We start from the raw sequence: 27,973 nt of genomic DNA on the forward strand, positions 1-27,973 counted from the left end.
AAATAATGAAATGGCCAGTCCAGAGTCCTGATCTAAACTAAAGATTGTAAACCCACACCTGCACCCAACGATCACAAACGATGCCAGAATCAATCAAGAAGCACACACACATACACAGAGACTCTTCATGGATCATATTTGCATATGTGCTTGATCGATTGCTCCATCTGTATTGCTGCTGGTCTATGTCTGTAAGCTCCGTCTGTTTTGAATCTCTATTTAATATCATTCCTTGTTGTTCTTATTTGCTAAATTTAGCTTACTTATCAAGATATATTACATATTGTCTAGAGAGTCTCACGTCACCAAGGTCAGATAAATCCCATCACACAGAGCCTCTTTCAAGATATCATCATATAGAGACTGTGTTTGTTCCCCGAATTAGGAAATACTTATTAGGAAATTCCTAACAAAAAACTTTCAAACCCATCTAAGGTTAAAATGTAATTGATGTTCAACAAATAAAAAACAGATATAATATAAATGAGCAAATGATAAAGCTTGGGTTGCTGAATATTCAATCCCTTACTTCAAAAGCACTTATGGTAAATGGTAAATGGTACTAAGAAGTCTAGTTTTAAATATAATTCTTTTGAAGTGTTGGTGCTTAATTTAACAATATGATGTTTTATTAACAAGGTTCAGGAGAAGCACGCGCAGATAATTAATGCGAGTGGAGAGCACTCAGCAATCAACGACGAGAGGTGTGGTCTCACCTCGTTGCATTGGCAGTTTTTGCAGCATCCCTCCACCGCCCTTTTCTCCTCACTTCTTGTCATAAGCACTTACACACGGGGGGAGTACTTTGGGTTCGGGCCGAATTCCGAGCTCGAAGCCCTTCCCTCGGACAGCACGCCAAATATGCATTAAACTTAATCCCTCTAATTATATGTAAGTGTGAACTAGTGAAATATAGTGTAAATGATAAATCATGTTTGAGATTTGTGCTGGCTACTGTATACAGGCCATGAGGGCACCATACAGACTTTATCAAGGAATTTGCGGACTTTCTATCAGAGTTAGTATTGGCTGCAGATGAATTGTTGGTGATTTTAATATACATGTAGATAATGAAAAGGATGCATTGGGATTGGCATTTAAAGACATTCGTAACTCAATTGGAGTTAGACAACACGTGTCAGGACCTACTCATTGTCGTAATCACACTCTAGATCTAATACTATCAAATGGAACAGATGTTGATGCTGTTGAAATTCTGCAGCAGAGCGATGACATCTCAGATTATTATCTAGTTTTGTGTAAATTACATTTAGCCAAGGCTGCAAAGCCGACTCGTGTTACAAATAAAGATTGCTTTATTAATAATCACAGTTTCATCATCTCGACATCCCGGATAGCTTAGAAGAACTCGATATTGCAACAGAAACTTTTAACTCTCTCTGTTCCAGCACTTTAGACACAGTTGCTCCGTTGCGCTTAAAGGGTCATGAAACCCCAAACCAAATTTTCTGAGATTTTAACAGAGGTGTGTATTTTGAACACAATTGAAGACAATGCTAGCATCAGTTAGATTTAATAGTAGGGTTAAAATGGTTAAATTTGAGGTTTTTTCCGCTTTTTCATCTTCCGGGTTTAAAATCTTCATCGTGTCCACGTCACAGGCTGTGACGTGGCAGTGCACTGTGAGTGCGTTGATGACTCATCGGTGTCTCATAATTATTAATGAGACTGAGTTTTCATATCCTATGAGAAGACACTGTCTCTTAATTATTCATGACACCACGTGGATCTTTCCAATGACAGACATGTCAAATTGTGATATCGCGTAGTAGATGAGATAGGCAATCATGGAACGCACGCAAGTGTTTGTTTTCGTGGTGCAAAAGTCCAATTGGGTTAAATATGTTTCCCCGCGATGCTGCCCGGGCTTGACTCTGGCTCCGGGCGGTTGGTTTTCCATCAACCACGGACACATCTAAACGTGTGTGCCGCAAACAGAGCTTCGAGAAGTGGAGAATGGTGGACTTCGCCTTGTTGACAACCAATGCAGGTTGCTTCTTGCGAGTGATGCGGTACCAAGTCCCGAGGACTTTTCTATCCCTTCAGAGGTGTGTGTGTGTGTGTGTGTGTGTGTGTGTGTGTGTCTAAAATGATAAGTCATCCACCTCCACAGAGCCTTCTTTATTATGGGGGTTCAGGGGGCGCGTAGATCTAGGCTATGCACCGAACGGTTTTTTTTTGGCGGAAAATTAATAAACATTTTTTTTTATATATATGTATTTATAGTGTCTATAAACAACTATATATTTTATAATCACATTATAATTATACATGTAGCCTACATTAATATGTTCTCAATAGAATTATGATTACTGTAGGGTAATATAGCAGGGCATTCAGTTACTTTTGAAAGGACAATAATAAAGTGTCGTATTTCATAAGACTTTAACTTTGCCAGCTATAAAAAAAATCGAGCATTTCCTCACGTTTTACCACTTCTTTTAGTGACAGTCGATATGCATGGGATACTGGCGATGACAGTGATGGCCATACCACACCTCTTCTCACAGCCATCCACGCCCATTTAAGTTGCATTTTTCAAAAAGATTGTGAGCTAGACTTGAGCTGAAAGAGGGGGGTTTCATGACCCTTTAAAGAAGATTAAAAAAAATAGTCCAACGCCGTGGTACAGCGAGCACACCCGGGCCCTTAAGAGAGCAGCCAGAAAAATGGAAGAAAACTAAACTAGAGGTATTTCGTATTTCATGGAAGGAGAGCTCGACTGCTTACAGAGAGGCCTTAAAAGCTGCTAGATCTGCTTATCTTTCAAATCTATTAGAAGAAAATAAACAAAACCGAGGTATTTATTTGAAACAGTGGCTAAACTAACGAAAAATAAAGTTTCAAGACCAGAAGTTTCCAAGCAGCAGAGCAGTAATGACTTTATGAACTTCTCTACTTATAAGATTGATAATATCAGAGAGAAAATTATAACTATGCAACCGTCTACTACATTATCGCATCAGACAGTGCATTGTAGTCTCCCTGAGGAAAAATTCGATTCATTCATTGCTATAGGAGAGGAAAAATTTTCTAAACTCGTTAAATCATCTAAATCGACAACATGTATGTTAGACCCTATACCGACTAAGCTATTGAAAGAGATGCTTCCAGAGGTCATAGATCCTCTGCTTAATATAATTAATTTATCTTTGTCATTAGGATACGTACCAAAAACATTTAAGCTCGCTATGATAAAACCGCTTGTTAATTAGAAATTAGTTCATTACAGGCCGATCTCGAATCTGCCTTTTCTGTCAAAGATACTAGAAAAGGCAGTATCCTTATGTTCCTTTTTAGAAACAAATGATATCTGCGAGGATTTTCAGTCCGGATTTAGACCATACCATAGTACCGAAACAGCTCTCATTAGAGTCACAAATGATTTGCTCTTATCATCCGATCCTGGCTGTATCTCTCTATTAGTGTTACTCGATCTAAATGCTGCATTTGACACTATCGACCACAACATTATTTTAAACGACTCAAAAATTATGTTGGCATTAGTGGAATTGCACTAGCATGGATTAACTTGAAATGTTTGAGCACACTTATTCATACATTTAACTTAAAACCTTCATGTAATATCAATGTGAACACTTTCATTAGTATAAACTTCATTAGCTTCAAAGAGCTAGGTTGCTAATATGCTAATTTGTTAACATATTAACAACAGTATGTTATACTGTAGCACTTACTGTATGAGTGCAGCAATATAAAGATTTTAATTGCTCTCAAATCAAGCTGCATGCACCACTTGTCACCATGATGGTAACTATCCTAAAACCAACATTAACAGAAATTCTTCTAAATTAGCATAACAAAACATTTATCTCTACTAAATCTCCCACTTAACATTAATCTTGGACAAAAAAAACAAAAAAACATTATATTACACTTAATTTTAGCATTTACTCTCCCTTTTAAGTGCCATCGGCTAAGCATGCTGGGAAATAGACATCCCAGCCGTTTCAGTTAAAATTAAGTTCGTCTAAATTAAAAGAAATAATTTCATAAAACACAAAACATTGAAACAGTTCAGTTTACTTAAAATATATCAGTTTGTGAACTTGAAAGAAAAAGAAACTGCTAAATACTGATGAAAGTTAATATGACTAAACTAATTAATTTAGTTACTAGTTAAATTTACGTTTGTCCTACTCAACCAAATTAATTATTTTGAGCGTTAGGGTTTACAGTGTGAGAATGATCAAGCAGACACAGAGACTGTGTAGTACCATAACATTTTCAAGTTTATTAAGGAAAAAGGCTCATTATTATTCACAAGTTTAAGCAAAATCATCCAGCTCCTTCTTTGATTGGTCAGTAGAACATGCCTACTTCTTTTATGAGCCAATCAGAACATTACATTTATATGTATTTAAATTCAGCCAATCATATTGACCGACTGACTTTACAGATTTACATTACAAAACTGTAGTATGACATAATTTATGTTAGTTTATCATAATAAATACAACACAATACATTTGATCGTCTTGCTCTTCTTGTTGTCATCCTCCTACACCTGAAAGAAAAAATCAGATTTACTTCTAAATCTGCAGTCACTATTAGTAAGATCTGAGTTTTTGATTGTGATCACATCATCTTAATCACAGCAGAACATGATCACGTTATTGAGAGCGGTGTCGTCTCCTCTTCCCTGTGGCTTTTCTATCTGGGTCTTGATGCCGTAGATTCCTCTTCCATGACACGTTGGGCTCCAGCCGCCCCAGTTGCCCCAGTTTGTGCCGTCGCCTTCCAGCACAAAACCTCCAGTGCAGGTGAACCTGGAAAAAAATCAGATGTGACAATATTATGATAGAATATATTATTGTGCTGTTGGATTGAATGTCAGTCACATGATCTCCTGCAGCCGACGGCCTAATCACTGCAATCTCGAACAGCAGCACGACTGCGAGAGTGATATTAACTAAACTATTGATAGGGGGAAACTAGAGTCCTTAAATAGCAAAATAAAACCAGGATGGGTAAGAGATGGTGTAAGAGGTATACACTGGGTGAGAGATGTAATAACTTATAGCACCACACACTCACATGATGTTGTTTGCGGCCGTATCATCTCCATCTCCATGGGAAGCTTCAACTCTCAGCTGGAAAGATGTCAAGTATCCAGAATTACACCATTTGACATCTGTCCACTCACCCCAGCTGAAGAAAACACACACAGTGCTTTGCCTGATCAATTCATTTATTATTTTCAAGAAAATCCTCAATTTACTTCAATAGCTTAAACACTTAATGCAAGAATTGTTAATAGTCTGAGTCCATTACCTTCCTACGTCGGACTCAACTGAGTTGTAGTCATGTGAGCCTGGCTGATCGACACAGTAAAGACGAATCCCATTGAGCGCTGTATCATCACCATCAATTGGTCTTTCCACCTTAAAACAACAACATTGAGACAATCTTCCACTTGAAAGAGTAAACTCTAACCCAACACTTAGTAACATTTATTATCTTCATGCTCTTTAGTATTACACAGACACTTTAAAGAGCTCAAGTTGGTGCAGTTCCTTGGATAAACCTGGAATTAAATGACAAACAGCAACTCCACAGTTTTGATCCTTTGAAGCGCTCATCCCCTCCATATTAGCAAAATAGAGCCAACTTACCCTCAACCTAAACCATGCGGCGTACCTTCCACTTGGACACATGCTCTTATATCCCCACGATCCCCAATTCATCCCATTCGACACCGTCAGCTCAGATCTGTAAGGTCGGTCGACGCTCCGCTCATAACGACGTACTGGAGGCCGACCGCTCACATTCCCAATAATGGCCAGCAGTGAAAACATCATGGAAAAGAAGTGATGCATTGCTACAGCACTTGAGACCAGGCCAGGCAGGGCCGGCCCGTGGCATAGGCAGTAAAGGCAAATGCTAAGGGCGCAAGCGCCTTAAACCCTAGGGGGGGCGCCAGAGCCGCGTAAGAAACTTTCCGCTTTTATTGTACTTCATTAACACTGCAACGAGTGGAGCAATTACATAAGCCTGCCAGTGGCGCAAAAAGTGGGTATACCGGTATGTGTAGCGGAGTAGGCGCCCTCATAAGATTTCATCATAGAATTTTGACAGGGGACCCCCCCTCCAATAATATCGCGAGCGGGCGCGGGCGCCGTGAGCGCTGAGCGAACAGGCACGAGTAGTGAGTTGTCGTCGAAAAAGATAGGCTAAATAAAGCAAAAAAGCGGCCGGGGGCTAAAATAGAAATAGCCCATTCGTTTTGTTTTGCTTGATCGGCGGCGCTGGGTTAGTGCTGGTGTAATGCATTGGTAAAAAAAAGCTTTTTTCCTGACACCGCATGAAACGCGTAGATCAGCGGCCCATTGGTTGTTTTCTTGATTGACACTGGGCTGGCCCAATCACATCTTTAATGTGAAGTACAGAAAAATACTCATTCTATTAGTATAGAAATTAGTACAAAACTTATGAAAGTTTCCTTTATTTTTCAGTGCATTGTTTTACAATGAGTATTATCATGGGATTAATATTATAACTATTATTATGTAATGTAGACAGACACTAACTAAAAGAGGTTTGAATTTTTCTTTGTTTAATTTGAACACTGAATATGGGTTGGAGCTTTTAATTTTGAACTCTCAAAGTGCACCAGATTGATGAATTTAACATTAAAATGCACAAAATTTTCTTACGGGGGATCATGCCCCCGTACCCCCCTAGCCTTGTAGCAGCCTAATGGATTAGTAATAATAGTAGTGGTGGTAGTAATTGTAATTTATCTACTACAAGTTACATGGTCAGATAATATGTATTTAAACAATGTAATTAAACAAAAATCAATCTCGCCTAGGGCAACCAAAGGGCTAGAGCCGGCCCTGAGGCCAGGCTACAGACCAGGAGACTTGGTTGCATCTTCAGCAGGATTCTTTACTGAGAACACGAGCTGTCGGGAGATGCAGTCATACAGTCTGACTAAAGGAACTTCCCATGGTATCTTATAGGCATTCAGTGGGCAGTCCTTAAAAGTGTTGACCTTACACACAGCCTTACAGATGACCACCTAATTGAATCATCTAAAGACAATAGAAGATGCTGATTACCGACTGAAGATAATACTCCCCCCCCCCTTCACACACAGTTTGACTCTCAGTAGGAAGATCAAAGACTGACCAAACCCCTTTAATGGAAATTAAAATGAATCTAATCAATAAGTTGATGCCATCATGTTCACTTTGAATGCCCAATACAGTGTAGTTCACCTTAGTTTTTCATGTGATGTAATGCAAGGATGTAGGATCAGCAGATCTTAAACATATTCTTAAATTTGTAATATTACAATCCAGTGATCAGGGGGAAACAGACGCCTCAACCCTTGTGATGTGAGAATGATCAGGCAGACACAGAGACTGTGTAGTACCATAACATTTTCAAGTTTATTAAGGAAAAAAGCTAATTATTATACACAAGATTAAGCAAATTCATCCAGGAGTGTGTTTCCAGAACAACGAACGCAACTCGCTGCTTAACTACCATAGTACGATGCATCATTGGAGAAATCAATTAGCTAGTCACGACTGTTTCCCGAAACCGTATTGTCGCAAAGTGGTCGTTCAACCATGTTGGTTTATGACGTCTCGCACATGGTGGAGTAATAACTTATTTTAATTAATTTGTTTGAGATCGAATTAACGCTAGATGATTTGCTATACATTACAGACATGGCATCTGAGGATTATTTCTAATTTTTCTTACAATTTTTCTTAATTTCCAGATTCAATCATCGGCTCGTTCTTACATAGTAGAGCTCGTTCGTAGATGCGCACCCTTCAAAAACGGTGCTTTAAATCTCTTGACAAACTAAAAAACGTAAATGACATTTGTATGTATTCTAAATAAAAGACACGGGTTGTACTAAATGTCAGCTTGCTTATTTTGCTCAAGATAAGGATTTATTAAGTCCACATGTATTGCAATCTAGAAACTCTGCTTCTAACCACAGCTCGAGATCTGTCGTTCCAACCACACAACTCTGCGATGCTGTTTGCGAATGTTCGTTAGAACGATGGTTTCGGGAAACACAGACTCGTTGAACTGCTGAGAATGACAGAACTTGCGAGCATAGTTGGCTAACGATGCTTTCGGGAAACGCACTCCAGCTCCTTCTTTGATTGGTCAGTAGAACATGCCTGCTTCTTTTTTGATCCAATCAGAACATTACATTTATATGAATTTGAATTCAGCAAATCATATTATATTTTGTGATAATGACCGGCTGAATTTACAGATTTACATTACAAAACTGTTGTATGACATGGTTTATGTTAGTATCTCATAAAATGATGATCAATAATTACAATACATTTGATCTTCTTGCTGTTCTTGTTGGCATCCTCCTACACCTGAAAGAAAAATTTGATTTAGTTGATCTGCAGTCACTATTAGTAAGATCTGAGCTTTTGATTGCGATCAAATCACCTTAATCACAGCAGAACATGATCACGTCATTGAGAGCGGTGTCGTCTCCTCTTCCCTGTGGCGCTTCTACACGGGTCTTGATGCTGCAGATTCCTCTTCCCATACAGGTTGGGCTCCAGTCACCCCAGTTTGATCACAATTTCAGTATGGTAAGGGTTAGCTACCCTTGTCGGCAGTATCCAGCTCCGTGTTTACAGGATGCTGGAGACACCCGCCTAAGGCTTCTGAGAAATTAAAGAGAAAAATACCCCTAGAGTCTGCGAGAGCGGGGGCGGAAGATGACTCAATGTTGGACAACATGGTTAACGACTTAGGAATGGAAACGGATATGAGTATGGAGAGTAAGACTAGTTCAAGATCTGCAGTTAGTAAAGTCGTTGAACTCCAAGTTTGTGTCTGTGGCTGGAGCAAGGCAACAACGGTCAGGGGTTTGAAGGTTCATCAAGGGAAAATGAAATGCTTGAGGGAGAAGGGACAAGGGCCTCGCATTGATCAGTACTTCTTACGAAGGAGGAGGGCTTGCACAGTTAGTGATGAACAAATTCATACTTGTGAACCCGGTCAGACTAACCAGCATAAGAGAGGAAAGAACCTCAACGGGCATAGGCCTGGAGTTAGATGGCCAAGAGCTTGTGAGAAAACAGCATGGGACACGGTAAACAAAGATCTATGCTTTGCATTGGAAAGATTAACTGGTACAGTTGAAAAGAAGCTTGATAAATTTGGGGACATCATTTACGCATATGGAAGTGAGAGGTTTGGTGTGGAAAAAAGGAAGGAAAAAGTACAAACTACTCCTGCAATGTCTAGACGGCAGCAGAAAATTGAAGGGTTAGTTAGAGAAAGGAGACAGCTGAGGAAGCAATGGAAAAGAGCAGAACAAAGTCAGAAGGAGGGACTCAATCTCTTACAAAGGGCCATAAAAGATAAGCTGGCAACATTACGCAGAGCTGAGCGCCTACGGAAACGCTACAAAAGAAGGAACGTGCGAGGGCTAATTTCTAAGACCCATTCAAATTCGTAAAGAAGTTATTCACCAGGGAGAAGAATGGCACTTTAAAAGCATCTAGGGTTGAGCTAAAAAATATATTTGGAGGAAACGCATACAGATGCAAAAAGGCATGAGCCTATGTCAATTCCATCAGACATACCACCTATCAACCCACCAGAATACCAAATGGAGGTCTGTGCACCTAAGTGGAAAGAGGTAGAGCAGGCTGTGAGAAAGGCAAGGGCTTCATCATCTCCAGGGCCTAATGGAGTTCCGTACAGAGTGTACAAGAGTGCTTCAGGAGTTCTGCGAATTCTGTGGAAATTGATAAAAGTGGCATGGGAAAAACAGGTTGTACCTAGAGCATGGCGCAGAGCAGGTGGAGTCTTTATACCTAAAGAAAAAGATGCTACAAGCATCAGTCAGTTTCCTCCTATTTCACTATTAAACGTTGAAGGTAAGATTTTCTTCAGCATTATTGCCCAGAGATTGTCCACTTACCTGTTAAAGAATGGCTTCGTTGACACTTCAGTTCAAAAAGCGGGCATTCCAGGGTTCTCAGGATGCTTAGAACACATCAATGTTATCTGGCAACGAATTCAGTCAGCTAAAAAGGAGAGGAAGGAGCTCAATGTGACTGCTGGATTTGACTAATGCATATGGTTCAGTGCCACATGAGCTTCTTTGGGCAGCATTTGATTTTTTCAGAGTACCAATGTCAATAACAAATTTAGTGAAAGCCTATTTTGGAGATTTGCAATTTAGTTTCTCAACTCCAAAATTCAGCACTGCATGGCAATGCTTAGAGGTTGGAATAATGGCAGGATCAAGGGCGTAGGTTTAGGGGGGGACGCTAGGTACTAGTCCCAATCAATATTTTGAGATGACAAATTTGTCCCCACCAATATTTAGCAAGCTCCTTTGAACTGCTATTTTGATATATGCGCTGCATTTGGATCTTTGCGCTGCTATTTGGATCGATTCCAACGGCCAGGACGACGACAGTACAAGATACGCCGTAATTTGATTGGCGGCGGGGTATCTGACAGGCAGGCTACACGCGCGGGCCGGGACTACTTTTTATGCTTGCACTCACTGGCAGCGAGCGGGTGGTGTGTGCGTGTGTGTGCGCGTGACGACGCCGACGGTAAGTTACCAGGGCTCTCTGCCTGCCATATACAAAGGCCAGAGTAAAGCATTTTAATATTCCGTTTTTTGTCCCTTTTTGTATTTTGTAGACCAGCTATGTCACCCAAGAATAAGAAAAGGGACATACGAAGCTTTTTCATAAAGCAGAGTGTAAGTAGCCTAGGCACAAATAACTAGCCACACAAATAGTGACTGACCAGGCTTTCAAATGCAGATTCTACTGTGGAAAATAGTATTAACTGGTGATCCTGGTTACCCAGGATATTGTTACAGTTAAACCTAGCTTCTGCAATCTTTCAAGGTTAGGAGCATTAATTAGGGGTGTGCAGCACGGATAGACTCATAGAAGTCGCGCTATCATGATAGAATGCTACATGAGCAAGTCACTGAATGTTAATTAGCCTACCTTAACTTAGAATCTTGCAGTCATAAACAGTGGATCATCTGAGACATTTTTCGTTTCTACATTCTGTTTATGTAATGTATTTGTGAGTGTAGCCTAAGTTACTTGCTAGACACATGTGCTGGAAAAACATGTTGGCAATGTTAAAAAGGCAAAAGTTAACACTGTTATTCAAATATAATGAATCATTATTTGATTGATAATATCCAAATAACAATATCTGGTAGGAGGGTTAAACTTGCTAGCCAGGATAGACTACAAAATTAATTAACCATTTTGTATGCAGGGAAGACAGCATCAAACCACAACAGATTTACATTAATTTAGCAGACACTTTTTATCCAAAGCGACTTACAATTGAGAACAATAGAAGCAGTAAACCTAGGATAACAATATGCAAGTTTTATGACCCTTCCCAGTTTAATCTAATGTACTTTTTTTTAAGAATAGAATATATCAATAGAATTTGATATAGAATAGAAGATACAATTTTAGTATTAATAGAATACTGTAATAATGGATAATAATAATAATGGATTTGTTAATCCACAAAACCATGTCCCCTTCATATTTAAATTGCTTTGAAATATAAACATGATGTGTTGAATGCTATGATATGTGTGTATCACACATGTGTATCACCCAGGTATTAACGTGAGTGTGAGTATGAGTATTTGTTAGAGGTACTGGAGGGTAAAAAGTGTTTATAATAGAAAAAGGTTATTATATTTATTTATTTAGATTTGTTTTGCTCCACAAGTTCTGAAAGTACTTCCTTGTGACAGTATTTTTTGTTAGTGTAAATACTAATGTACATAATAATTTATGTTAAATAAAATGTTTGGTTGTTCAGCATTACACAGTCTCAGGTTTTTATTGTTTGAGAGTGTATTTTTGAGATTATACAGTTATATTAGCTCTTTATTGACAGTATACAGGATGGTGTATCGGGGTCAGGATACAATATAATGAGATGAAGTAGATTCACTTATGTGATATTCTGTATTGCCAGCAGTCTGAAATGACAAAGGACATCGCCATTAAAGCACTGTTACTTATCTTACAACAAAATAATTCCTGGGGGGGGGGGGGGGGGTTTGTCCCCACCAAAGCTGAGACCAAACCTACGCCCATGGGCAGGATGCACCATTTCTCCACTGGCTTTTACCATGGCAATGGAAGTAATCATTAGGGCATCAAGATGGGTAGTAGGAGGAGAGCGCTTGGCTTCTGGATGCGACTACCACCAATCAGAGCATACATAGATGACATGACAACCATGACTACAACAGTAGCCTGCACTAATCGGTTATTGGGGAAGTTAACTGTGTTTGCTGTCACAAAGCTTTGGGTGTCTACAATGTTTATTTCCACTAGATGGCGCTTGTGTACTTCAACACTCATTTATTTCAGCAGCTTTGAATCAGTTTAATCTGTACATTTTTATATTTCAACTATTTTATAATGCTTTTTGTGATTTATATACTCAACTGTTGTATATTTGAGCAATAATTATTCTTTCTAAGAGTTTTTTGGGTATATTTTATTTTGTTCCCATCGTGTCTTTGTATGTCACTTCCTGTTTTTTTTTTTGCCACGGAACAATGAGTCAGAACTGCGGTCGGAGTTTTTACAAATTCTGCTGATTATAAAACGATGTAATCATCGCAAAGTTTAAAGTATTTCTTTTTATGATTATAAGTCATGCAATCAAGAAGCTTCAAGATGTAAACCCCTCTCTTAGCTCACAAGCAGGCAAAAGTGGTATGTATTTTCTGTTTATGTACGAGTTTAAAGTCATATGTGTTTTCTATGTAACTGACTGTATACATGTTTTTTGTTGTATATTCATCCTTTTAGTTCTACTGTGTTGATGTCTGAGTCCAGAGAGCATTAAACATCAGTTAAAAGAACCTCAGCCTTCGTGTTGTGACTAAGAGCGGTACAGTAGAACACTTACTGCGTCGATGAAGGCCAACAGCATCTGATCGCAAAGCTGCACGAGGAAGACGGCCATCAAGAGGCGCCACGTGTTGAATGAGGGAAGTACATCATGAAAATATCGCAATTGACTGACTGAAGCAGCCAGTGGGCAAGTGAAGGCTGAACAAGCAAGCACTATTAAAGTTGGTGACTTGGAAGCAGCACAAGGTCTTGTGAACTGTCGCTGAAGTTTAAATTGTTCTGGTATTTCCGTCATCCTCATTCTAAGATAAAGTTGGACATTTTTCTATTATCGTTTGACTTATTAAGAAACTAAACAGACTAAATAGATGGGCAATTGTATTGAATAAGACTAAAATTTGAATTTTCTGTTATATTCAAGTGTTATGCATACCTTATAATTTAAGCATGTTGATATTCACATTTTAAAAGTTACAAGTTCATTCTTTTGCTACTTGACAGTTCTGCAATTTTTTATCATTTACATGATTCAATCACATAAGTCTAGCTGAGATAATCGCTTTACACTAAACTATAGATTTATTTTGAGCTCTTTGAATATTCACATTATAGTGCAACACAGGTCTAGCATGTCATACACAAGTGAAAAAACATTGCTGCTTACTAAAGAAGTCAGCTCTACATACCCAACTGCACAAGACGTAGACAATGCAGAGCAGGTTATCCCACCACAGCAGACTGATATAACTGAGCAAGTTGAAGTGGTTGCACAAGTACAACAACCTCAGGTTGACGCAGATAATACACAGCTCCCAGATATTAGAAGAAGTCAGCGAGCACGCACGCTTACTGAGAAGGGTAAAACACTGCAAGACGCTAGACTAAATGATCTGGAAAGAAGCTTTGAGCAGAAGTATAGAAGGTGGAAATATCACATCAATGGTTTGAAAAGAGCCATTAAGAACAATGATGATGCAGAATTGATTTGTGAAGTTGTGAGCACCATTAATGCCATTCAGTCTGAGGTCGACCATATTTATGGCGATATAAGAAGCATCACAAGCCCGGAACCTGAAATCCGAAGGAAAAATGACACTTGTCTTGCCATTACTAGCACTGCAAATGAGAAGTCTCAGAGCTTTCTCAACGGTGATCCTAAGGAGATTCCCAGGCCTGATTCAGATTCAGTGTTTGAAGCCACGGTGTCCAGCATCATCTCAGCGACCTCCAATAAGTCAAAGTCTGTTTCCAAGATTTCCAGTCGATCTTACAGTGGTTCTCTGCAGAAAATACAAGAAGCAGCAGCTGAAGTAGCGGCTACACAAGAAGTGATTAAAATAATGAAGACACAACATGAACATGAAGATGAAATTAGGAAACTGGTGGCAGAGGTTGAAAGGTTAACGGCAGAAAGAGAAGCTCAAGACAGAGAAACCGAAGCGGAGAATGCAAGGAAAAGGGCTCAATTTATTTCAGAAAGCACTGTTAGAAAAATAAAGCTGGAAGAAAAGAAAAAGGAAGTGGAACGGTTGGAGGAACTAAAAAGACATAACGTAGCACAAGCAAGGCTGCAGGTTTATGCTGAAAGCATCAAAGGTGATGAGGAAGAACGCCATTCTGCTTCTCTTCTTCAACAAAGACAAGAAGATTATATTTTTCAATCAAGCATTCCTTTTTCTCTCTCTAAGCCGTTCATGCTCGCACAAGACACTGCTCTTTTGAACCTTCTCTTGTTCCTCTCAAGGGTTACCAATTCCCCAAGCTCATATCCCTCAGTCACCTTCATTGCCTGCTCACAACGAAGCTTCTAATGACCTTGTGAAGGCACTCGCTGAAGCGATTACAGCCAACAGGATCCCAATTCCAGAACCTGTTGTTTTCTCTGGAGATCCCCTAAAGTATAATGACTGGAAGCTGTCTTTCCTGACATTAATTGATCGCAAGAACTTGCCACCTCAAGAAAAGCTCTACTTTCTACGCAAGTATGTAGTTGGTCCGGCCAAGAGAGCTATTGAAGGACATTTTGTGGCTGGAACAGAAATAGCTTACACAGCAGCCTGGAACATCCTCGATGACCGGTTCGGCAATCCGTTCGTAGTTGGCAAATCTTATCGTGACAAAATACAGTCTTGGCACAAGATTGCTACCAAAGATAGCAAAGATCTCCAGGAATTTGTAGATTTCCTAAGCAGTGTTAAGTCAGCCATGCCTTATGTTCAAGGTTTACAAGCTCTGAATGACTGTGTTGAAAATCAGAGAATATCAGCCAAATTGCCAGACTGGTTAAGTTCACGTTGGAATAGAGCAGTCACCAAGTTTCAAGACGAACACAAAGGGTTCCCAGATTTCAAATACTTTGTTGAATTTCTCAACAAGGAAGCTCGAATTGCATGCAATCCTATCACGTAACTGCAAGCAATAAAGCCAGCAGAGCAAGAAAGGTACAAGCAAACAGATCAAGATCATAAGTTTCAGCGGAATCGCAACTCAACTGCCAAGGCATTCACCACTAGTTCCAACGAGGAAAGGACTAGCTTTACATGTGTCTTTTGTAAGAGATATGGCCACACTCTTCATAAGTGTCGTAAGATTATGGAAAGACCGATTGAGGAAAGATTGAAGTTTGTACAGTCTGAGAAGTTGTGCTTTGGCTGTCTTAAGACTGGTCATAACTCCAGAAGCTGCTCCTCTAGGAGCATGTGTGAAAAATGTGAGAAGCGTCACCCAACAAGCCTACATCAGGACCGTGTAAATAATTCCCCAGTACAGAGATCTAAAACCAGTCAAGATCAGTTCAAGTTTAATCACGGATCTGCAGATAGAACAGCCGAATCACATAAGGTACAAGAGTCTAAGCCTGTGACTTCGAACAGAGTAGTTCAAGAAAGGAACGGCACTCATACCTCATCGATCATTCCAGTTTATGTCTCAACAACAGCGGAACCAAGGAAGGAGATTTTAGTGTATGCCTTGCTTGATACCCAGAGCGACACTACTTTCATTCTAAAGGACACAGCTGAGACACTTGATATCAGGAAAGAGCCTGTCAAACTCAAGATTTCTACAATAACATCCAAAACGAAAGTTGTGTCCAGTCACAAATTGAATGGACTACAAGTAAGAGGGTTCCAGTCCGAAGTAAAAATAAAACTTCCAACAACTTACACTAGAGACTATATACCTGCAAATAGATCTCATATACCCACATGTGAAACCGCAAGGAACTGGCCTCATCTAGAACATCTGGCAGATGTAATGGCTCCTGCACTTGACTGTGAAGTAGGTTTGTTAATAGGATACAACTGTCCTCAAGCCTTACTTCCCAGAGATGTTCTCAGTGGCAATGAGAATCAGCCATTTGCACAAAGATCTGTGCTGGGTTGGAGTATCGTTGGATACAACCATGATGACGGTTATCAAGATGAAATCGGTGTGAGTCACAGGATTATTATGAAGCAAGTTCTACCAGCTGGTGATCCATCTCACAAACTTAAGTCTGAAGTCTGCTTTGTACATAGGAACAAGGTAAAGGAAATGATCACTCCAGCAGAGATAATGAAGGTTTTTGAGTGGGACTTTGTTGAAAGGGATAATGAGGAAGTCTCAACGTCACAAGAAGACTTAAGGTTTTGGCTAAATTGAATGAAGGCATTAAGAAAATGCAAGATGGACACTATGAGATGCCATTGCCTTTTAAGGGTGAGAGGCCAGAGTTGCCAAACAACAAAGCATGTGCAGAGCATCGACTCAGATCTCTAGAGAAGCGTTTAAGGAGAGATGAGCAGTACCAAAAGGATTACCTGGCTTTCATGAAGGACATAATGGCAAGAGGCGATGCTGAAAAGGTCCCAGAGATGGAGTTAAGTAATCAACCAGCATGGTATATACCTCACCATGGAGTATATAACCCGCAGAAGCCAGACAAGATTCGCATCGTCTTTGATTGCTTTGCAAGATTTCAGAATACTTCTCTGAATGAGCATCTACTGACTGGGCCTGACCTCACAAATACCCTTGTTGGAGTCTTGTGTCGTTTCCGGAAAGGGCAAGTAGCCTTCATGTGTGATGTGGAGCGTATGTTCCACCAGTTTCATGTTGCTCCAAAGGATCGGAACTACCTCAGGTTCCTATGGTGGGAAGATGGAAACATGAAAGTCCCACCATCAGTTTTTAGAATGAAGGTTCACTTGTTCGGAGCGGCCTCCTCGCCTGGATGTGCAAACTTCGGCCTCAAATACCTTGGCATACAAGGTGAAGGCAAGTTTAATCAAGCCACAGTGAAGTTCATACAACGTAATTTTTATGTTGACGATGGCTTAGCAAGTGTAGACACTGAAGCAGAGGCAATCCAGCTTGTAAAGGAAGCCAGGGGTCTCTGCAATACCGGAAAGCTTCGCTTGCACAAATTCATCACCAACAGCAAAACTGTGATTGCCACAATTCCAAGGGAGGAATGTATTGAAGGGGCGACTGACTTTGACTTGTCTCTAGGAGAGCCTAAAGTAGAGAGGGCGCTTGGAATCCAATGGTGCGTAGCTGCAGACGAGTTCCATTTCAGAGTGCTAGTAAAGGAAAATCCTTTTACTAGAAGAGGAGTGTTGTCTACAGTTGCTTCTATTTTTGATCCCCTTGGATTCGTCGCTCCCTTCATTTTAATTGGGAAAAGAACCCTACAAAGGATGTGTCAAGATAAGATGGGCTGGGACGAACCACTTCCTGATGACCTCAAGCCGCATTGGGAAGCTTGGCTGCAAGACCTCCATAACCTGTCTTTGGTAAAGATACCACGTTGTTATGTGCCATCAACATTCAAGGATGTTCAACAATATGAGCTACACCATTTCTCAGACGCCAGTGTGTCAGGCTATGGAGTATGTTCATACCTCAGAGCTGTAACCATGTCTGGAGAAGTCTACTGCACTCTCGTTATGGGTAAAGCTAGGGTTGCTCCATCAAAGGTGGTAACAATTCCCAGATTAGAGCTCTCAGCTGCAGTGGTTGCCACAAGAATTGGTGATTTGCTAAAAAGAGAACTAGAATTGGATGACATCCGTGAATACTACTGGACCGACTCCAAGGTTGTCCTTGGTTATATTAACAACGATGCACGACGTTTCCATGTATTTGTAGCCAATTGAGTTCAGCAAATTAGAACAAGCACTGAGACTAGTCAATGGCGATATGTGGCTTCAGAGCAAAATCCAGCTGACCACGCCTCTCTTGGGCTCACCGTAAAGGAACTCATGGGATCAAACTGGTTTACTGGTCCAAGTTTCCTATGGCAAAGAGAACTCCCTAAGGAAGACATTAATGTGGGAGAGATTACACAGGCAGAACTTCACCCTCATGTAAAGCATCCAGTCATTCTTCCTAAAGGGCATCATATATCTCGTTTACTCATAAAACACTTCCATGAAAAGGTGCAACATCAAGGTCGTGGCATGACCATCAATGGAATCCGCTCAAATGGTATTTGGATTCTGGGATCCAGTAGTGAAGTTTCATCTCTCATCTACAAATGCATTAAGTGTAGGAAGCTGAGGAAATGCAATCAGGAGCAAAGGATGGCTGACCTGCCACTAGAAAGAATGGAAGCTACACCTCCGTTCACCTATAGTGGCATGGACTGCTTCGGTCCTTTCTATGTTAAAGAGGGAAGGAAAGAGTTGAAGAGATACAGACTACTTTTCACCTGCATGTGTTCGCGAGCTGTTCATCTTGAGGTGCTGGATGATCTTAGCACTGATGCCTTTCTTAATGCACTGCGTTGTCTTATTGCTATACGTGGCAATGTAAGTCAACTGCATAGTGATCAAGGTACCAACTTCATGGGGGCAAAGGGAGAATTCCTGAAGTTGATGAAGGGAATGGATCAAGAACATGTGAAAGAGTTAGGCTGTACCTTTGTCATGAACCCACCTGCTTCCAGTCATATGGGTGGTGTCTGGGAGAGACAGATTCGGACTGTAAGGAGTGTACTAACGTCCATCCTAGACAAGTCTGCTGCAAGACTAGACAGTTCTTCTTTAAGAACATTCATGTATGAAGTAATGGCGATCGTGAATAGTCGACCATTGACCTCAGAACACATCAATGATCCTGTGGGACCAGAGGGAGGATCTTTATCTTCAGAAGAGATGGAAAAGAGTTCAGTTTCTGGCGAATGAGTTTTGGACCAGATGGAGGAAGGAATATTTGTTGAGATTGCAGCAGAGAAGTAAGTGGAATAAGAGCAGGAGAAACACCAAGATAAATGATATTGTTGCTTCAAGATGACTTGGCTCCACGAAATCAGTGGAAGCTAGCTAAAGTGGTAGAAGTTTTCCCTGGATCTGATGGAATGGTGAGAAGACTTAAACTTCTGGTTAGTGATGCAACACTAGATAGCAAGGGTGCACGCACAAACAAGTCAGTCTACTTAGAAAGACCCATACACAAAACAGTGTTACTACTTGAAGCTGAGTAAAGGGTTAGTTTTGATTAGTGTCTAACTGTGTATGTTAAACGTGTACAAATACTTACCCTCTGAATGTTTATAAGTTCATGCTGAGTTACTGAACTTCTATTAAGAATCACACATTGTGTGATGGTGGGAGTGTGTTTGCTGTCACAAAGCTTTGGGTGTCTACAATGTTTATTTCCACTAGATGGCGCTTGTGTACTTCAACACTCATTTATTTCAGCAACTTTGAATCAGTTTAATCTGTACATTTTTATATTTCAACTATTTTATAATGCTTTTTGTGATTTATATACTCAACTGTTGTATATTTGAGCAATAATTATTCTTTCTAAGAGTTTTTTGGGTATATTTTATTTTGTTCCCATCGTGTCTTTGTATGTCACTTCCGGGTTTTTTTTTGCCACGGAACAATGAGTCAGAACTGCGGTCGGAGTTTTTACAAATTCTGCTGATTATAAAACGATGTAATCATCGCAAAGTTTAAAGTATTTCTTTTTATGATTATAAGTCATGCAATCAAGAAGCTTCAAGATGTAAACCCCTCTCTTAGCTCACAAGCAGGCAAAAGTGGTATGTATTTTCTGTTTATGTACGAGTTTAAAGTCATATGTGTTTTCTATGTAACTGACTGTATACATGTTTTTTGTTGTATATTCATCCTTTTAGTTCTACGGTGTTGATGTCTGAGTCCAGAGAGCATTAAACATCAGTTAAAAGAACCTCAGCCTTCGTGTTGTGACTAAGAGCGGTACATTAACAGATAATATCGAATGGGCACGAATGCAATTTAAGCCCTCTAAATCAAAGAGCATCTCGATAGTTAAAGGAAAGGTAGTAGATAAAACATTCTTCATTAATGGTGAGGCAATTCCAACAGTTTCTGAGAAGCCAGTGAAGAGTCTTGGGAGATGGTACGATGGGGATCTAAAGGACACAGTTCGAGTGGTAGCAAGCAGTGGAAGGGTTGAAGAGCATAAACAGCTGTGCTCTACCAGGCAAACTAAAACTCCGGTGCTTTCAGTTTGGTCTACTGCCGAGGTTGCTGTGGCCACTGACTGTGTACGAGGTTTCTTTGACAACAGTGGATAAGCTGGAAGCGTTAGTAAGTTCATACATCAGGAAATGGTTGGGAGTTCCATGCTGCCTCAGCAGGGTGGGACTTTATAGTAAAGGATTATTGCAGCTGCCATTCTCTGCTTTGACCGAGGAGTTTAAGTGTGCCAAGGTCAGGCTGGAAATGACCTTAGTAGAGTCACGTGACAAATGTGTAAGGGAGGCAGCCCCTGTGTTAAAAACTGGTAGAAAGTGGTCAGCAAAGAAATCTGTAGTAGAGGCAAAGGCTGACCTTCAAATCGGGGATATCGTGGGACAGGTACAGCATGGAAGAGGGGGTTTTGGGCTCAGTTTAGCTCCTCCTAAATGGCACAAGGCAGTCCCAGCTCAAAGGAGGAAGCTGGTAGTCAACGAGGTGCGAAAGCAGGAGGAGAGGATGAGGTGTATAAAGGCCATTTCCCAGGCCAAGCAGGGAGAGTGGATGAGATGGGAGAGTGTGGAACAACGCAAGATGGGCTGGCAAGACTGTGGTATATTGAAATACATGTGTGAACACTAGGTGTCACTAAGGTACCAGTTGCCTAGTTGAACAGAATGGTCACGAAGAAGTGTTAGAAAGGAAGTTGATAATAAAGAGCAGAAAGACAACGTCGAATTCTCTCTCGAGTGATTATTGTGAACGATACAACATATTGGCGACGAGGATGGCCCTACTTGCTCTCTCACCCCCTCCTGCATTTCTGGAAACTCCGGGTGAGCCGACGATACCGTTTAATTCATGGATTCGTATGTTTGATAATTACGTGATTGCACTGTCGGCAGAGGACATACCGGAGAAGAGAAAGCGTGCTTTGCTTATTCATTGCTTGGGTACGGAGGGACAGAGAATTTTTTATACACTCACTGTGGCCGATGATAAATATGAGACTGCGCTGGTTGCTTTACGAGGATTTTTTGTTCAGAAGGTGAACGTGGTTGCTGAGAGGAATAAATTCCGCCAGCGCGCTCAGAGACTCGGTGAACCTATCGTGCAATATGTGGCTGCTCTGCGTGAATTGCTTGTGAACTGTGACTTCGGCGCGCTCACGGATGACATGATTAGAGATCAGATCGTAGAGAAGACATGCACTCCACGTATTCGGGAACGTCTGCTTTTGGAAACGGACCTCACTCTTCAAAAGGCAATTACTATCGCCGGACAAATTGAGTCTGCAGTTGCGGAAGCTAAAGCTATGGAGCGCACTGAAGCTTCAGTTAAAGTGGTGCATACTGGCTCACGTGACTGTGCAAAACCGCGGTGGCAACAGAGACCTACTTCACGTAAGTTCACAATTTCTCATCCGATGCCATCGAATGAATCACAGAAAAAGCTAATGGATGCAAAAACATGCTTCCGTTGCGGAGTTACTTCACATCTTGCAAACTATTCCAAATGCCCAGCCAAACAGTCTAAATGCAGACAGTGTGGTAAAGTTGGACATTTTGCCAGAGTTTGTCGCAGTTCTGCATCCACGTGCAATGTGCAAGAAGTTTCTGCACCTGAGTTAACTGTCTTAAGCATTGAAACGCCACTGCCGATGAAACAGAAACAAAATCTTACATGTAATGTTTCTTTGCACACTGCGTGTGGGAAATCAGTCGATGCTGAATTACTGGTGGATACTGGCTCAGCTGTTTCCATTCTCCCAGAACATCTGTACCACCAACACTTTGCAGATAGCTCTCTTGCTGTGCCTAATGTTCGTTTGGTGACGTATTTGAAAAAGACTATTCCAGTTTTAGGGTGCCTTGCCACTACAGTTACATATGAGGGTCACCATACGCAGGCTTCTTTCTACATTGTACCCGGCGGAACACCATTGCTTGGCATGGATCTCTTTACTGCTTTGCATCTTGAGATAAGGAATGGATCGATTGCATCTTTCGCAGAGGACGGTCAAACTACTGTTAACTTCACTGAGCCATTGGGTGTTGCTGCTGGATTTGTACATAAAGTAAATGTGCGTTCAAATGTGCCGCCAGTACAACAGAAACTGCGCAGGTTGCCATTTGCAGTGAGAGAGGCAGTCTCACAAGAGCTACAGAGGCTAGAATCTGAAGGGATCATTGAAAAAGTGCCATCATCACCTTGGGTGTCGCCGGTGGTGGTCATCCAAAAGAAATCTGGAGGAATTCGACTTTGTGTTGATTTAAGAGAGCCAAACAAAGCTGTCATCATAGATAGTCACCCGTTGCCACATATTGAGGAAGTTTTTACAGAGCTACGTGGGGCTTCTATGTTCTCTACAATAGATCTCCAGAATGCATACCACCAAGTGACTTTGCATCAAGATAGTAGGGATCTCACAGCTTTCGTTACCCATGATGGACTCTATCGTTTCACACGGGTCCCTTACGGTCTGGCCTCAGCACCAAGTGCTTTTCAAAGAATGATGTCTCAAATTTTGGCTGGTCAGGATGGTGTGCAATGTTATCTAGATGACATCATTGTCTATGGTGAGAATCCGGAAGTCCATGAGAAACGACTTCAAGCTGTACTTCAGCGTTTACAAAGCAGTGGGTTGAAGCTTAATGAGGAAAAGTGTCACTTCAGGAAAACGGAGTTACCTTTTCTTGGCCATGTTATTTCAGCCTCAGGTTTGCATCCAGATCCAGATCATGTTCTGGCTATACAACAAGCACCAGCTCCTCATGATGCACAGACCTTGCGTTCTTTTCTGGGTCTTGCAGGCTGGTATTCAAAATTCATTCCCAATTTTGCGACATTGGTTGAACCTCTCCGTGCACTGCTCCGACGGTCTACTGGCTTTTGCTGGACAGAGGAGGCTCAGGAACAGTTCAGCCGTGTGAAAAATCTGATCACTGCTAGCCCAGCTCTTGCATTATTTGATCCTTCTTTACCGACGACAGTCACAACGGATGCTTCAGATTATGGCATTGGTGCTGTGCTTACCCAGTGTCATGGCAGTACTGAAAGAACAGTTGCTTTTGCATCTAGAACATTGTCTGACTGTGAAAGGAAGTATTCTACAACTGAAAAAGAGGCTTTGGCATGTGTTTGGGCGACAGAAAAATGGCGCACCTATCTATGGGGCCGCCATTTCACTCTTTGCACTGACCACAGTCCTTTATCTACACTGCTTTCCACAAAAGGCCTTGGACGAGCAGGCATGAGAATTGCCCGATGGTCTGCACGTCTTCTGTGTTTTACATACAGCGTGAAATACAAACCTGGCCGAGATAATGTTACTGCTGATTGTTTGTCCAGACTTCCACTTCCATCAACAGAAGACAGCCAATACCAGGAGCCTGAAATGGTGGCTCTACTGTCTCCGGAATTTGCAGCTGTTACTGTACAGGAGCTGAGGTTTACTTGTGATACCTGTCCTATCCTTCAACAGGTAAAGACCTCCATTGCAAAGGGGTGGCCTCGTAGTGCAAAAAGCTTGAATTCTGCTATAGCTCCTTATCATCGTATCAGGAATGAGCTGGCTGTACAAGACGGATATGTAATTCGTGGCACACACCGAGTGATCATTCCGGAAGCTTTGCGATCAAAGTTCATCCAGCTGGCGCATGCCACTCATCAAGGGATGGTGCGCACAAAGCAGAGACTGAGGGAATTGTACTGGTGGCCTGGCATGGACTGTCAAGTGGAAAATGCCATCAAATCCTGTTCCACCTGTCTCCAGCATGACAAAACTGCCATTACCCATGCAGCTCCACTCTGTCCTGTGCCTACTCCAACAACTGCTTGGGAGAAACTGGCTATTGATGTAGTTGGGCCTTTGAATAATGCTCCCCAAGGTTGTCGTTTTGCAATGACACTCATTGATTACTACAGTAAATGGCCAGAGATTGCGTTTGCACCTGATGTTACTTCTGCGACTGTTGTGAAGTTTTTGTCTGCTGTGTTTAGCCGTGAAGGAAATCCACTTGAACTTGTGACTGATAATGGTTCACAATTTGTTTCGGCTGAGTTTGAGGCATTTCTTGCAGACAGAGATATCAAACACTACCGTAGCTCTGTCTATTATCCGCAAGCGAATGGTGAGATTGAACGATTCAATCGAGTGTTCAAAGACTGTTTGCAAACTGCTAGCATTGAAGGTAAAGAGTGGAAAGCTTTTGTGACAGAGTTTCTACATACATACAGAGCAACTCCTCATGCTGTGACAAAACTGTCACCTGCTGAACTTTTGCATGGCCGTCAAATTAAGACAAAATTGCATGTGTCTGGTCTTCCAATTGTGGGACCGCCAAAGGACAAAAAGAACTTGAAACAAATCATCCAACAGTCACAAAGCAAGATGAAAGAGTACACAGATCGGCAACGCAGCGCACAACCTTCAAAGATTCAAGTTGGTTCGTTTGTGCGCATTAGGAGGCCTGGAATCGTCAAGAAAGGACATTCCAAGTTTTCACAGCCTTTTAAAGTTGTAGCTCAGAAAGGCCCTGCAACATATCTCCTCTCCGATGGAAAAGCTTGGAATGCTATACACCTGGCTCCGTCTTCATTCTGTGTTACCACTTCTGGAACACCACCGTTAGCAGAAGACTCCTTTAGGCCTTTTCAAGCACCTCAAACATCACAAATGCCAATCTCTCCTCCTGGTGCTTCACGTCCTCGTAGAGTGTGTCGTGCCCCAGTGTGGTTTAAGGACTACAGTACATAGAAGTATTCAGTAACTTAGAAAAGGGGAAAGATACAAGGTATTGAATATTGAACGTAGTCTAGAAAATGTATTGGAGATATGCATGATGTTAAATTTTGTTTTATGGAAAAAAAAAGTGAAAGAAATAAGAATTAGAGAGAAGAAAAGTGTTCGTTCTTTTCCATAGATTGGAAGCAGGTTAAACATTTGAGTTATTTAATTGCATACTTTTCAGTAAAACGAATTCAGTGAAATAGTCAATTGAAATATGCAGTGATATAATGTTATGCATGTTGTTGACATTTAGAACAGTTTTCTTGAGTTCTGTGCTTTATTGTTTTGTTTAATGCAAATCTTGTTCTTTAACAAAAAGGGAATATGTGGTATATTGAAATACATGTGTGAACACTAGGTGTCACTAAGGTACCAGTTGCCTAGTTGAACAGAATGGTCACGAAGAAGTGTTAGAAAGGAAGTTGATAATAAAGAGCAGAAAGACAACGTCGAATTCTCTCTCGAGTGATTATTGTGAACGATACAACAAAGACCTTTGGTCAATGGAAGAGAGTAGGATCAGTTTCCTTATTAGGTCAACATATGATGTTCTCCCATCACCGCAGAACCTAAACCTCTGGGTAGGAGAGGATCCCTCTTGTACTTTGTGTTCATCACCTGCCACATTAAGGCACATTTTGACAGGATGTAAGGTGGCGCTTAGCCAAGGTCGGTTTACTTGGCGCCATGACCAAGTACTGCGATGTTTGGCTTTAGCACTGGAAGGCAAGCGTAGTATGACCAATAAGTTGCCGCCTGTTCTAGCAAAACATTACACGCAGAAGACAATATTCCTCCGCCCAGGAGAGCAACCACCAAGAAAAGATGTTAGCACCAATTCTCGCCCAGGACAACTGGAAGCTGCTAGGGACTGGAAGATGCTGGCTGATCTTGATCAACGGCTTATTTTTCCACCTGAGATTGCCACCACTAACCTACGACCAGATATTGTTTTGTGGTCTGGATCAGCACGCATTGTTCAACTGATAGAGTTAACAGTGCCATGGGAGGATGCGGTAGATGAGGCATATGAGAGGAAGAAACTGCGGTATGCTCAGCTGGCCACTGAAGCAGAACAGCGAGGATGGAGAGTCCAGGTTTATCCAGTGGAAGTGGGTTGTCGAGGTTTTGTGGCACACTCTATAACCCGGTTCCTCAGAGACGTCGGATTCAGTGGCCAAGAGTTGCGTCGCACAGTAAAGAACTTATCTGAAGCAGCAGAAAGGAGCAGCAACTGGCTGTGGTTGAGACGGAAAGATTCTAGCTGGCTGTGTACAGGCCACCATGCTATGGTTTCGTAGAATTGTTGAAAACTTGAAGAGTCTGTTGGTTTATTTGGATAGGTTGTATAGTATTTACAGTCATTACGTTCCTGTGTATATTGCGTGAATGACGGGTGGTTGGGCAGATATTGTGTTTTTGCGGTAGGTGGTATGCCATTCGGAACCGTTGCCACTGAAACTGCATATTAACGCACCAGTGGGGCTCGACAGCCTTAGTCAAACGGGTTGGCGCGTATGGTTGGGTTGCGGAGAGATTGTGAGATTGTGGGGTAACACTTTATTTCGATAGTCCACTTTAGACATTATACTAACTATAAGTAACTTAGCAGCTACATGTCAACTAACTGTCATTAGAGTATTAGTAGACTGTCTGCTTAATATCTGCTAACACTTTTTTTTGTTGGTACCCCAACAGACACTCTACTAACTATAAGTAACTTAGCAACTACAAGTCAACTTGTTCTTCTAACCCGAACCCTAACACCTAACCATAACCTACCAGTCTACTGACAGTCTACTACAGTCTACTAATACTCTAATGACAGTTAGTTGACATGTTGTTGAAAAGTTACTTATAGTTAGTAGAATGTCTAAAGTGACTATCGAAATAAAGTGTAACCGATTGTGGTTAGGTCTCAGCAGTAGGAGGGATGTAGAGGTCAGTAAGCTGGGCTGAGTTGAGTGGGGGACGGAGGGGGGTGACTCTGGGACGCCAGAGTCACTGTCGAGCCCTCTTGAGGTGTCGTGGGCTAGTCGACGAAACACTGAGGACGGAAGGTGCCCACTTGAAGACCCTGGAGATGTCCCCTACTCGGCTCAATCCAGACGGTTGTCGTGTGTGCTGACGCGCCGGGTACACTGCAGCCGTTAGCGCCGGACAGAAGGGGAGTCACACCACCACGTGGAAAGAAGCGTAAACGGATGGAGAAGCATAGTTTACTGTAAAGCTACGTCTTAGTGTTGCTTATCTTGGCGAAAGCCGAGTACAAATCAGCATGAAGTTTTAACATCTACTCTCGTGTAATGGAAATCATGGTGCACCACAAGGCTCAGTACTAGGACCGCTGCTGTTCACTCTGTACATGCCACCCTTAGGAGATATCATTAGGAAGCATGTCATTAGTTTTCACTGTTATGCTGATGATACTCAGCTTTATATTTCTTCACGCCCTAACAAAACTTTCAAATTCAGAAAATTAACAAAATGCATAGCTGATGTAAAAAATTGGATGACTAAAATTCTGTATTATAAATTTAAATGCTAGACAAGTTGTTGAGGGTTGGTTTGTAAAGAAGGACTACACGCCTGCACACATATATATTCAAACACACACCTATAGACTAAACACGTAATACGCATGTGCACGCCATCAGCGTTCTCACAGGTTCACATTTTAAAAGTTTGCACAAGGAGAACTTAAGGGTTTTCAGTTAGAACGGTGTCGTGTTAGCGGCCCTAAGTTAATAACTTTGCGTTGCGACGGAATTGAATCAATCAAAACTAACTTTAGCTGGACAATAACTTTTTTCTAGAGC

General features: G+C 41.3%; 2 protein-coding genes across 2 annotated transcripts in view; both read right to left on the reverse strand.

Moving 5' to 3' along the window:
* Positions 1-4,516: 4,516 nt before the first annotated feature.
* Positions 4,517-5,519, reverse strand: LOC130090410 (vitelline membrane outer layer protein 1 homolog). The gene is made up of 3 exons (XM_056257769.1): positions 5,317-5,519; positions 5,080-5,193; positions 4,517-4,811 (listed from the first exon to the last, which is right to left on the reverse strand). Exons 1-3 carry the CDS (start codon positions 5,493-5,495, stop codon positions 4,631-4,633), a joined length of 474 nt encoding a protein of 157 aa, XP_056113744.1. The 5' UTR covers positions 5,496-5,519; the 3' UTR covers positions 4,517-4,630.
* A 2,789-nt stretch (positions 5,520-8,308) lies between these two features.
* Positions 8,309-27,973, reverse strand: part of LOC130090409 (vitelline membrane outer layer protein 1-like) — a 115,876-nt gene continuing 96,211 nt past the window's right edge. Inside the window, exon 6 of the mRNA XM_056257768.1 lies at positions 8,309-8,371. The gene's annotated coding sequence lies outside the window, so the exon portion shown is untranslated. The remainder of the gene's footprint in view (positions 8,372-27,973) is intronic.

This window comes from Rhinichthys klamathensis, unplaced genomic scaffold, assembly GCF_029890125.1.
Source record: "Rhinichthys klamathensis goyatoka isolate OS25496 unplaced genomic scaffold, OSU_Roscu_1.1 h1tg000143l_1, whole genome shotgun sequence".
In the NCBI taxonomy this organism is placed as follows: Eukaryota; Metazoa; Chordata; class Actinopteri; order Cypriniformes; family Leuciscidae; genus Rhinichthys; species Rhinichthys klamathensis.

What these genes read in the sequence shown, in the direction of transcription:
- LOC130090410 (XM_056257769.1), bottom strand. Translation starts at nt 5,495, where the DNA reads ATGTTACTAAGTGTTGGGTTAGAGTTTACTCTTTCAAGTGGAAGATTG. An exon ending in GTTGAGTCCGACGTAGGAAG is followed by an intron (nt 5,194 to 5,316) that starts GTAATGGACTCA and finishes TGTTTTCTTCAG; the next exon opens with CTGGGGTGAGTGGACAGATG. An exon ending in ACGGCCGCAAACAACATCAT is followed by an intron (nt 4,812 to 5,079) that starts GTGAGTGTGTGG and finishes ATTTTTTTCCAG; the next exon opens with GTTCACCTGCACTGGAGGTT.